Below are 12,226 nucleotides of genomic sequence, written 5' to 3'. Positions count from 1 at the left end.
CGCAAATAAACGGTAAAATCAAAATAAAACCAATATAAAAGATAAATACAAAGTTCCACTGTGTGACAACTGTACTTGAGTTGTTAACAGCAGATGCGTAACACTAAAAATATATCTATAATACATAATACATAATAACTATATATTATTATGTATTGTGGCATGAATTATATTACTTCATGCCATTTATATATAAAAAAATATAATGCAGGTAAAAATAAGGACCATTTTGAAAACCTCACAGTCAGAAACTGTGAAATCTTTGCTTTAATCGAGAACTCGACACCTCATGTTTCAGGACACTTCTTTGAAGGCGAAGGGCATCTTCATTCGTGCAGTGGTCCCAGACTCTCCAGCTGCCCGGTGTGAGAAGCTGTTACCAGGAGACAGGATCTTGGCTGTTAATGGAATCAGCCTTCTTGGACTGGACTACCAAAAGTAAGAAATCTATCATATCTCATATTTTAAGAATTTGGCACGAGCAACTTTGTTTTCATATCTTTCCCTGTTTCAGCGGGAGGGAGCTGATCCAGTCGTCAGGGGCCAGACTGAGGTTACTCGTGTCCAGATCAGACTGGATGGCTAAGATTATACAGAATGAGTGCTGACGCTACATTTGCTGAGAGACTTGTGACACACCATCAGCACTTAAAGATGATTCTGAGAGCTTTTGGAACTTTCAAGTTAAAGGATATGGACAATTTAAAGAAAATCTTCAATCTTCTATCAGGTTTTAGATGTTTTGCAGCTTTTTAATTTACATCACAGTGGCATCATAGTCCTTTTTTGTGTATGGTCAAGGTTACATTAGCGTTATCATTTCCATTGGTAGAAGACAAGACCTTTTCTCTCCATGCTCTCTCCAACTACAAGACCATCACCACAAGAACAAGAAAGCTGATGCAATAACACACATGGAACATTTTTCACAGTGTTATTTAAGTTCAACTCTCTTGTTTAGTCATTAGACATTTCTGGGTCCAAGTATTTCTTCACTTCAAAAGAAGCAGACGAGCCCTGAGGCACTACTGGGAGTAAAAAGCGTGGCTGTTCTCCGAAGTTTTGCAATATCATTTAACATTCAGACATCCAGAAGTAAGTAAGTTAGCTTGTTGACATGTTGATATACCATACTCTGATTCAAATATATTTTTAAAAACAACAACAAACAAAAAATTAACATGTAGACCACTGCAACAACTGTAAAGGTAAATGAAGACAGAAATCTGTCTTCCAGCAATGTTTGGAGGCTTCTTGACATATGATCATCTGCTACTTATGACAATAAAGCACATATAAGCATATCGACTAAGTGAAGATGTAGGATGTGGATTCAGTTGTTCTTATTGTACATGTCAAAGAGAAGGCTCTGAAAATGGACAAAACTTCAGTCAAGAGAACATCTGAAATAAGACCATCTAAAACAATGTGTTACTGGATGGTCTGGATTTCTTACCATGAACAAGTCCTGAATACTTTGAAAAACAAAGGGTTTTTTCTAATTGTATGTGTCTTGGCCCTTCATTCACATGTCAGTGTTTAGATTTTCAGACGTTTTTTTTTTTTGCATTTATATATGGACAAGAAAAACAAAGATTTTGTCACGCAATGTCAAAGTTGTACACCTTTTTGATGACAAATTGTGTTAATGTTTGTAGGTTTCTTACTGGCTAACGTGTCTATAAACAGTTAGGATTATATCACTGCAGCAAAAGTGGAGAAAAAAAAAAACAAAAGCAGAAAACCCCTTTTTTAAAAATAAAATATGCAGATTAAAAGCCACTTATGCAGTGCCTTCACTTTTTCAGACTGTATTTTTTATATTGTCTATGGCTGCATATCAATAACTTGTAAAAAGAAAGATCAAACTCAACTTAAGAGAAAGTTGTTTATTTTTCTTCAATCATAATTGGAAATTTCTCCTTCACATGTTTATATATAATTTTTTTAATTTTTAAATGAGAATGGACAGAACCAAGAGACAGGAAAGAGAAAGAAGGAAAGAGAAGCTGGGAAGTGAGTTTACAGAAGGAGAGGGAAAAGAAAAATAGAGAAGAGGGATAGAGAGAGAAAAGACGCTGTAATCATAGCAACAACCAACATAGGCATAAGTAACACTAAATAATAAATACTGCATGTTGCCGAGCAGCACACAGTACTAATAATGCACGATATGTTTAGAGGCAGCAGCCAACCCAGACAGTGTGTGTCTGTGAGGAACCATGGGCACAGCTGTGCTTGTGAGCGTGTTTGTATTCAAAAGGTTTCTCCATGTAAGTGTCTAATAGTACATGTGGGGAGCCATAGTCCTGCCCCCCCGGACATGAAGCAGACATGGAGGAGATCCAGGCCATAGCCATCCAGAGGCCCCCCAGAGCACGAGAGCCCAAAGGGGGACCACCACAGGGGCACCTAGAAAAGAGCTGAGGAGAGCCCCAGACAGGAGTCACCCAGCAGCCACAGTGGGCCTTCAGCGATGACCATGCAGGCAGCCGGCCAGCCAGAGCAGACCGAGTCCTGGTCCCAAAGATCCGCGAGCCCTCATTGTAATTAAACATTTTGAGCCATCACCTCAAAGCGAGTCAAAATCAAATTTACAAGATTCCCTCATTTCTGTGTACTCCAACTGTGTAATCCAAAGACATGACATTAGTGTAAGTGGTAACTCCAAATTGGCTAAAGGTACGAATGTCAGTGTGAAGGGTTGTCTCTCTGTTATCCCTTTGGTAATTGGCTACATGGCCACAGTGGGGATATGCTCCAGCCCAACTGATACTCTGAGTTGGATAAATTGGTAGAACAGGTCACCTACTAACTGGAAGGTTGGTGGCTTGATCCCAGTCTGGTCCAGTCTGCATGCAAAGTATCCCTAGGCAAGATGGTAAACCCATGTTGCTCTCCGATGCATCCATCGGAGTATGAATGTTAGGTAGGAAGCACTTAGAAACAGTAGAAAAACATGCTTGTGCGAATGGGTGAATGTACAAGTTGTGTAAAATGCTTTGAGTGCTCAGGATACGGTAGAAAAGCGCTATATAAGAACTAGTCCAGTTACATGTTGCTGATTTGCTAGTTATGTTATAGTTGAGAAACTTGTAACATCACACATCATTTAAAGAATTCCACCCACATTTTACCCACACTGGTTTGCCTGTTTTCTGTTAACAAAGTCTGCAGACACAGTCAGTTGCAATCAATACTTTTGTTACCATGCGGATGGGAGAGCAAACAGACAGCCAACACGATGGTTGCATAGTCATGCACCTCTTTTATAGCATCACACAAACATCTCACATAAGCTCTATCGCTATGGTATCATGACGCACTCATAGCACACTATGCTCACAATGCGATGAGCCACTTTTGCATTATCTATGAAACAGTAGGTGGTTGTGTGCCAGGAGCGTGCTCTGTTCATTGCCCCTCACAGTCAAAATGGTCCCGCCCCAAAAGTGCTCTAAAAATGTTATATATCAATATTTTTTTCTACTTTAAATTAGTCAATCTTTTAAAACTACTTCTGCTTAAAATATCCATGTCAAGTTTTAATTATATTTTCGTTGTTTTAACCCTTTAAATCCCAGTTTTATTACATGAGCGCCCTGTTTTTTTAGCCCCAAAAAACAAAAAACTAAATATTTTCCAAAAAAAACATTTGAAGTAATATTTGTTTGTTATTATAATTAGGCCTTTAGATGGACTAAAGATTGGCACCAACAGTCATTTCGATCGCCTTTTATTTTTTTTTCCAGGAGCGCATTTCATAAAATGCACACTATCGACCACGCCCAAAAAGTGCTATAAAAAATTTATATATTAATATTTTATTCCACTTTAAATTAGCCAATCTTTTAGACCTACTTCTCCTTGAAATATTCATGTCAAGTTTTAATTACATTTCGCGGATTTTAACCCTTTATATCCCGGTTTCGTCACATGAGCGCACTGCTTTTTTTGCCCCAAAAACATAAAACATAAAACATAAAATATTTTCCAAAAAAAACATTTGAAGTAATATTTTATTGTTATTATAATTAGGCCTTTAGATGGACAAAAGATTGGCACGAACATTAATTTCGATCCGGTTTTAATTTTTTTTCCAGAAGCCAAAAATGTCCCCAGGCGGCGCTGCTGCTCCTGCTCCCCCGGGGAGGAGTGCCTCTGCCGCGGGTGTGTTTCGCGCAGCGCCGGAGCATATGGTTCGGTTCCCGTGTCTGCAGCACACACTTCCGCTACCACGTGAAAACAAATACGTCATGTCCTGTTGATTTAAAAAAAAAAAAAAAAAAAAAAAAAAAAAAAAAAAAAAAAAAAAACAAACGAACCTAAGGGTAGAAAATGGTCCGGAACGAGCAGCGGGCCAAGCTGCTGCTGTACGCGGGAAATTAGTCTGCCTTTTCCGGGTATCTGTCTCGAGCAGGCCGCTGGAGAACATGTGTATGTTCCAGCAGGCGTCACATGTGGAGCAAGGGCGCCACCCGGTGGACAAATAAAAAAATTACAACTCTAAGGCCTGTAGTCCAAAACGAAACCTAAGCCGGAAACCTGACGATCGATTTGACCTTAATTTTTCTGGCGTGAAAAATAGCGTTTATAATGTGTTTCAATGGGGCACAAATCGGCCACGAGGTTCGATAGTGGATGTATGCCTTTTATTCAGCCATTTAAGCTCATTTAAAAAACTCAGACTGAAATTTTAAAAATAAAATGGGAAAAAAATACATGTTTGAAAATTTGGCTATACTCCATTAAACACAGTGGAAATGGCGTGGAATTAAAAAACGGAAAGGCCACGAAATGGTCCCAGGTTCTACAGAGGGTTAATCATGTTATGTTATGACGTGTTCTGCATTACATCCTGGTCTCTTTAAGGGCAAAAGTTATAAGGAGGTTATACTGTTGACATGTAGAACACGAGGCAAAGCACGACTTCATAAACAAAGGACTTGAGGTTAATTGACATTCCGAGCTAAAATTTTCCATTACAAGGGATAACCAGTTGACAGGGGATCCCATAGCCACAGCACTCTACACAACCCTGACCCATCTGGAACTGAAGGAGATTTATGCCAGGCTTATTTTCATTGACGTTATGTACTGTAACAGGGCGGCCCTTAGCGGCTTTATCTTCCCAGAGCCAACCACGAAGCCCAAGTACTCCACTTCTCTCTTGGCTATGGAGCACTTCTTGGGATTGATAGTCAGTCCAGCCATTCTAATGGAGTGTAGCACCTTCTGTAGGTGAATGACATGCTCTTCCCAGGACTCGCTGTACACCACCACATCATCCAGATATGCTGCAGAGAATGCTGACACATCTCTCAGTACATGGTCCATTAATCGTTGGAATGTCACTGGCGCACCTTGAAGCCCAAATGGCATGACTTTAAATTGGTACATACCAAAAGGAGTTTTGAAGGCTGTCAGCTCTCTTGCTTCTGGTGCCAAAGCCACTTGCCAGTATCCTTTACACAGATCGAGTGTTGTAATGTACCTTGCTGATCCAACTCTCTCCAGCAGGTCATCCACCCTGGGCATTGGGTAGGGATCAAACTTGGATACTGCATTCAAATATCTGAAATCAATACAGAATCTCAGGGTGTCATCTTTCTTTGGTACCAAAACAATCGGGCTCACCACTCACTACTTGACACCTCAATGATTCCCAGGTCCAACATCAGTTTTATTTCTTTCTGCAGCACTGGCACCAACCGTTCTGAAATTCTATAGCTCTTTTGTCGAACGGGTGCATCCTCCTTCACCCGTATCTTGTGCTGAACCAGTGATGTGAAGCCTGGTGTTTCTCGAAAGAGCTGTGGGTCCACGAGTGGTTTTATATCAGCCTGCTCAGTAGGAGACAAATGAGAAAGGTCAACTGAAGCACAAACTTGAATGTTAGTTGGAAAGAACTTCTCAGTCACCTCCTCATCCTTAACTGAACGCACCAGTAACTGATAGACCGGCTCTTGTCAGCTGTGGAATTCCTTCAACAAGTTCATGTGAAATGTCTGATATTTTTTAACTCTTTCTGGCATATTCAGTTCATAAGTGACTTTACTCACTTGTCTGACGATCTCGTATGGTCCATGCCATTTTGTCAGCAGCTTGTTATCGCTGGTGGGAAGCAATAACAGTACTTTCTGACCTGGAAGGAAGACCCTATCCCTGGCCTTCTGATTGTACTATGTCTTTTGATGTTTTTGTGCAGCTTTCATGTTGTCTTGCATCAATGATGCCATTTTCTCCAACCTCTCTCTCATGGTGATGACGTAGGCTGCGATGTTTTCGCCCTCTGCTTTGGATTCCTCCCAGCAGTCCTTAAGCAGATCCAGGGGGCCTCTCACTTGGCGACCATATAAAAGTTCAAAAGGCGAGAAGCCAGTGGAAACCTGCGGGACCTCCCGGTAGGCGAACAGAAGGTATGGCAGCCATTGATCCCAGTCAGCACCTGTGTCAGAGACAAACTTACGCAGCATACTTTTGAGAGTCTGGTTGTATCTCTCCACTAGCCCGTCCGTTTGGGGGTGATACAGGGTGGTCTTAAGTCCCTTTATCCCTAACAACTTATAAACCTGCTGCAACAACTTGGATAGAAAATTCGGTCCACAATCCGTCAGAATTTCTCTTGGTATGCCTACCCTAGAAAAAAGCTGCAGAAGACAATTAGCGACGTGACGGGCTTTAATTGATCTGAGTGGGAAGGCCTCAGGAAACCGTGTCGCATAGTCACATATGACTAATATGTAGCGATGACCTGTGGATCTCCTCTCTAAAGGGCCCACGATATCCATGCCTAGCCTCTCAAACGGTGTTTCAATAATTGGCAGTGGTTGCAACTGGGCTCGTGCTACTCCTTTGCCTGAGGTCAACTGACAATTTTCACAGGAACAGCAAAACTCAGAAACCTGGACATACATCCCTGCCCAAAAAAAACGGCTACTGATCCTATTCAGTGTTTTGTGAAAAGCCATATGACCTGCCCATGGAATTGAATGACCCAAATCCATAACTTTGTTTCTTAACTGTTGTGGGAGTGCTACAGCTTCACACTTCCCCTTTCTCTGGTACAAGATGCCTCCTTTAATCAAGTAAACAGTGTCTGCAAGACAGCTTACCTGACCTTGACTAGCCCCCTCTACCTATGTTACCTTCTCAAACCAGGGTTTTAGAGTAGGGTCGCTTCTTTGGAGTGCACCTAAATCTGAGGGAACATCAAACTCAAGTTGGTTATTTGGCTTAGGGAACAATGCTGTACCCTTTTCCCCTGAGCCTTTGAACTTTTCTTTTCTTTTCTGAGCCCTAGACTTCCTAATCTTCCCTGGCTCTGTTTCGAGAGACTCCTCAAAAAAGGGTAGCTCTTTCATCATTTCCTTTGCACTTTGTGCCCTTGTGACTACATGACAGGGTTTAAATGGCTCAACTGTCATATCTAGAGGAAGGGAGCTTCCAGATTCATCACCTTAGCCTTGAATGTCTTTCTCAGCACTCACTTGAGGGTCATAATCTGACTGATGTATTAGATCAAAAAGAGTGGGGATGTCATTACCAAGTATCACTGAATATGGCAAACTGGGAACCACAGCTACCACTAACAAGTGGGTTTGACCTCCCACTGTCAGGTAAACCTCAGCAGTGGGGCACCTGTGTTCGTCTCCATGCACACAACTTATTGTAGCCCCAACCCCACTTAGCTTTTCTCCTGAAATTATGCTAGAATGTACAAGAGTTTGGAAGCACCCAGAGTCAAGCAAAGCTTCCTCTTTACGCCCATTAATTAAAACAGGGACAGTACAAGCTTCCTTTCCTACCGGCTCTGTGGCTGGTCTTGGAACTGCACACAAAAGAGATGGTTTTGACTTAAGGGCAGGGCAAAATTGTTGTGTATGGCCAAAGTTATGACAGTGATAACATTTAATATCCTGAACTGAAGACTTAAAGGATTTCTTCACATTGTGAGGTCTATGAGAAGGGAGCTGCCTAGAACTAGAAAGATTTCTAGCCTGAACTTGACCAGAACCCTGTTCACCCCCAATGGACTTACTTGGTTGGGTGTAGTGGGTCTCCCGGCTGAAGTAGGTGCTCTTGCTTCCTTTTCTGGCTGAAGTGAAAACCTCTGCGAGGCTAGCTGCTTCCTTTGCCGTCTTCGGATCATGCTCACGTATCCAGATCTCCAGCTCTGGGTTAACCATTCTCAAAAACTGCTCCAGAATTATCTGCTCAGATATTTCTTCTACAGTTGATTTTTCAGGTTTAATCCATCTTGAAAACGGGTCTTTCAATCTTACATAAAGTTCACGTGGCGTCTCACCTGGTTCAACTTTCAGAGATCTGAAGCGGCGTCTGTAGGTGTCAGCAGTGATCTCATATTTTACCAGAATTGCCTCTTTCACCTTATCATAATTCTCAGAGTCTGTTAAATCCATAAGAATGTAGGCTGTGCGGGCTTTACCTGCCAACAGGGGAACCAGACGAATAGCCCACTCATCTCTGGGCCATCGACACACGTTTGCCATTCTTTCAAACGTAGTCAGAAAATGTTCAATGTCATCTTCTGTAGACAGAGGAAAAAGTTTTGGTTCACTTAAAGACTTGGACCCACTGGCCACTGGAATGTCTTCACCTTTGAATCCAAGTTCTTGTTCTTCAGATGTTGTAGGGGGCGCTGGCGCCTCTGGTGGATCAGGCTTATCAATTACAGCGTTAACTTGTAGCTGGATTTGCTGAAATTGATGCTGCATGCCTTTCCACCTTTGCTCCTGACGTGACAAATCCTTCTCCCACTTTTGGTCTCTGGCTGCTTGAGACCGCATAAGAGATTTCACCAACCCTGTCAACTCCTCCAATTTGTCCTCAGGGCTTGTTGCTGCCATGGCCTCTAGCTCAGATGAAGCTCCAACTCCTTCATCAGGCTGCTCCTCTTGGCCTGGCTTTCTTCCACCTCTTGTCATCATCTTCTCACTGTGCCATGAGTGACACACTTCTGACACCACTTGTAACAGGGCAGCCCTTAGCGGCTGGAAACACAGTGAGATGGACCAAGGCAAGTGTAGTGGAACAAAAAAGCATTTATTTCCTATACAGCTCCCCTTACAACAATTAATTTGTCAAGCTTCTTCACAGCACAAAAAACCACACTCTAATGACAACTGGCAGCCTTAAATATGTTCAGCTGTCACAGACTAAACCATTATTCCACTCTCAGGTAAATTCTTAAATCCCAACCTTCCACCACAATATCCAATATATCAATAAGAATAAATAAATACATAAATACATTTTCACATTTACATATTAATAAATATTTCACACTTTAATGTTACACCAAACCCAATGTTATAAAAACCCAGAAACCCAAGCACAACAAGATTCACCACACTCTCTTTACCAATGGTCTCTCCCGGAACCTTTAAATGGTGTCTGGACCCCAGGGGAAACATTTGCCCAAACACCTTGAAGAGGACACAGGCAAGAAAGGTGAGTAATCATTATCTTACAAACACTTATTTGCACCACTTTTATCCCTAAATTTCACACACACACTTGCATTAGTTTTCCTTACTGGTAAACCTTAATCAAAATCTCAATCACCATTCTTTTCTCCTGACAGACAACCACCACATTCCTTGATGAGGAGCAGCTGTGCAGGATCTGAAACAAGGCTACCAACTGATTTTAAAATTCCCAATAAATAGTCAATAAATATTTAAACTTCTTGTGTGCAAATCCATGCTTAAAGTGCAATGCTAAATAAAGTGTTTGATAAGGTGCTTTTAATAAAGTGAAAGGTGTGCTCTAAAGTGCTATACAGATAATATAATATAAATAAATATAGTAAGGGAGTCCTCTTCCTTACATGTACATATATACATATATATATATTTTCTAGTATTTCTGATATTTGGAGAGTTGTGTAATCATTTGTACGCATGCTAAAAATCCACATAAGTACACCACCATAACCAAAAAAAACCCACACTGAACCTTTCAGGCAACATCAGCCTGGTTGCTTAAATGAATCTCTGCGTTCATTGTTGATCCCTTGTGGGCGACACAAAGTCTCACTCTGTACTTCACTTACTTGGAGCTTGTCTTGTTGGAGGAGGGCGATTTTTACCCCTCACTTTTCCTTACAACCTGCATCTTGTTTGCTAGAAGAAAAAAGGTACTCATTTAGAGAACATGTTGACAGTCGCCAAGCAATACTTTTGACCTCACATAGTTTAATAAAAAATGGTTGCAGATTATCAAAAGTCTTATCCAGGAGAATACATTCTGAACACCTGTACGGAGATTGCTAGTCACGCAAAACATAAGAATTACGAAATTAAACGTAAACTTGGAATTCCTTTGTAAACCAGTGTAGCATTTGTCATTTTGACACACGGTCCACACACTTTGACACACTTTTCTGCTCAGGTATAGCCTTACTGTCGATAGTCTGTGCAGGTGTGAAGGCGTTAGCGCGGTTAGCTCGTTAACGCGTTAGCGCCATGCAGCCCCACACACGGGGCGATCTGTGCTAACTCGCTAACAGAGATATGCCATGTTAATGCAGTTATGCCGTTAACGTCATTTTAACGAGATTAACGCTGACAGCACTTATTATAATATTAAATTTGGGACACATCAGTAGTGGACCTTGGATTCATTGGGCGTTTCAGCCATTATCACTAGACACCATCCAGGAAGGCCCTGCCAAGGTTGATCAGGCCCAAGAGTGTGTCACTGGTTTACGTTAGATTGTTATTTCTCTTCTACTTTCTTCTATTTAGTTAACTACAATTTTTTTTCTTCTATCAGTTCGAAATGAAAATTAATACTTACCCTTTAATATTTAAGGAGCCTCACTTCTTCAAAGGGATAGAAAAGGTAATAGAGAGAAGTAAGACAACTGACAAGACAGGAGAGAGGAGAGCCGGATGGGGGCGCCTGATCTGGCATCCCCCCACCGGATCGAATCGGGCTGTACGCTCTACTGAAAAGTTTTCTGTCAGTGCACTGCAAGAGAAATGTGTGGAATGCTGTGGCTACTGTAAAACAAATGCTTCTGTTTAGTTCATCAGCGACATCCCTAACACTGTATATGTATTCATCTGTGCAAAGAGGGAATTAATGGAATTTCAGAGAGCACTTGAAGAGATGGAAACGTAATAAAGAAGGCACAGATGAAGCTGAAAAGAGCAAAGGACAAGGGTCAACAGAGTTGCCAGTAACCCTGAAATGAGGTATATGGGGACAGGGTACTTTGACCGAAAACTAAGGACCTTCTGATGACTACTGAATACCTTTAGTATTAGTAAATATTTGAATACCCAATAAAGTCAAAGTACCTATCAGTAAAGTAAATAAATAAACAAATAAAATTGCCACAGACTATATCCTGTCTATACTATGCACAGCAACATCAATGTAAATACAGGCACACGTATTAAGACAGGCAAACACACAAACGAAACAGATCTGTTCAGCTCAGTGTTTTCCACCAATAGGAATGCGTGTGTAGTCATCCTTCAGGAATGTTCTTCGAGTGTTAAGCAACAATTTGAAATATTTTTTACTGTGAACAAAAACATTTTATTGAAAATCCTGTAGGATGTATATCACAGCAAAACGTATAATAGACACGCCAAGTCCATCGCATCCACCGTGTCAATTTCACATTTTAACTCTCTGAAACATGAAATGGACATGCATGCAGATGTTGCATTAACGTATGGGAAGATGTGAAGAAGTTAAAATTGGAACAGGCTCATGAAGTTTATAGTGGTTTGTCCGCTTAATCTAAAACTAATTATACTCTCCTGAAAGATGCTATGAGGAGGTGTTTGGATCCTTGTGATAGTGAAGATTGCAACTGTGTGAATTATTCTACATGGAGGAAGTTACATAATGAAACAGTCCAGGAATTTTGCATTGCCTCACATAGGCTGGTATGTAGAGAGTACACTTCTACTGATAATGATACACATATGTGACACAAGACTTGCTGGCAAGGGATCATTTTATTACACATGTGGGATGTAGGATTTTGCATGTTACTCTTAGCAGTTCTAAACCAGCAACATTAGCGGCTGCAATAAATTTGACTGCAGAATTGGAACTTATTAGAGGTTTGCAAAATGGCCACTTGGCTCAGGATAGTAATGTAGTTGTAGAACAAAAGTCAAAGAGGGATGAGCAGCTGGAAGTTTTACTTGGTGTAGTGGAAGGGAGAGCGGTTCAGTGC

General features: G+C 41.2%; 1 protein-coding gene across 1 annotated transcript in view; it reads left to right on the top strand.

The window, feature by feature from the left end:
- Positions 1–1,776, top strand: part of radil2b (Ras association and DIL domains 2b) — a 35,072-nt gene extending 33,296 nt beyond the window's left edge. The window contains exons 17-18 of the mRNA XM_085465510.1: positions 299–438; positions 515–1,776. Coding sequence (XP_085321636.1) covers positions 299–438; positions 515–608 — 234 coding nt within the window. The 3' untranslated portion in view covers positions 609–1,776. The remainder of the gene's footprint in view (positions 1–298; positions 439–514) is intronic.
- Positions 1,777–12,226: the final 10,450 nt, after the last annotated feature.

This window comes from Copadichromis virginalis, linkage group LG8 (genome assembly GCF_057382275.1).
Source record: "Copadichromis virginalis isolate Kocher_CV1m ecotype Utaka linkage group LG8, C_Virginalis_male_GT1.1, whole genome shotgun sequence".
NCBI lineage: Eukaryota > Metazoa > Chordata > Actinopteri > Cichliformes > Cichlidae > Copadichromis > Copadichromis virginalis.
Note: the sequence above shows the minus strand (reverse complement) of the source record. Positions and strands in the feature narration are given on the sequence as shown.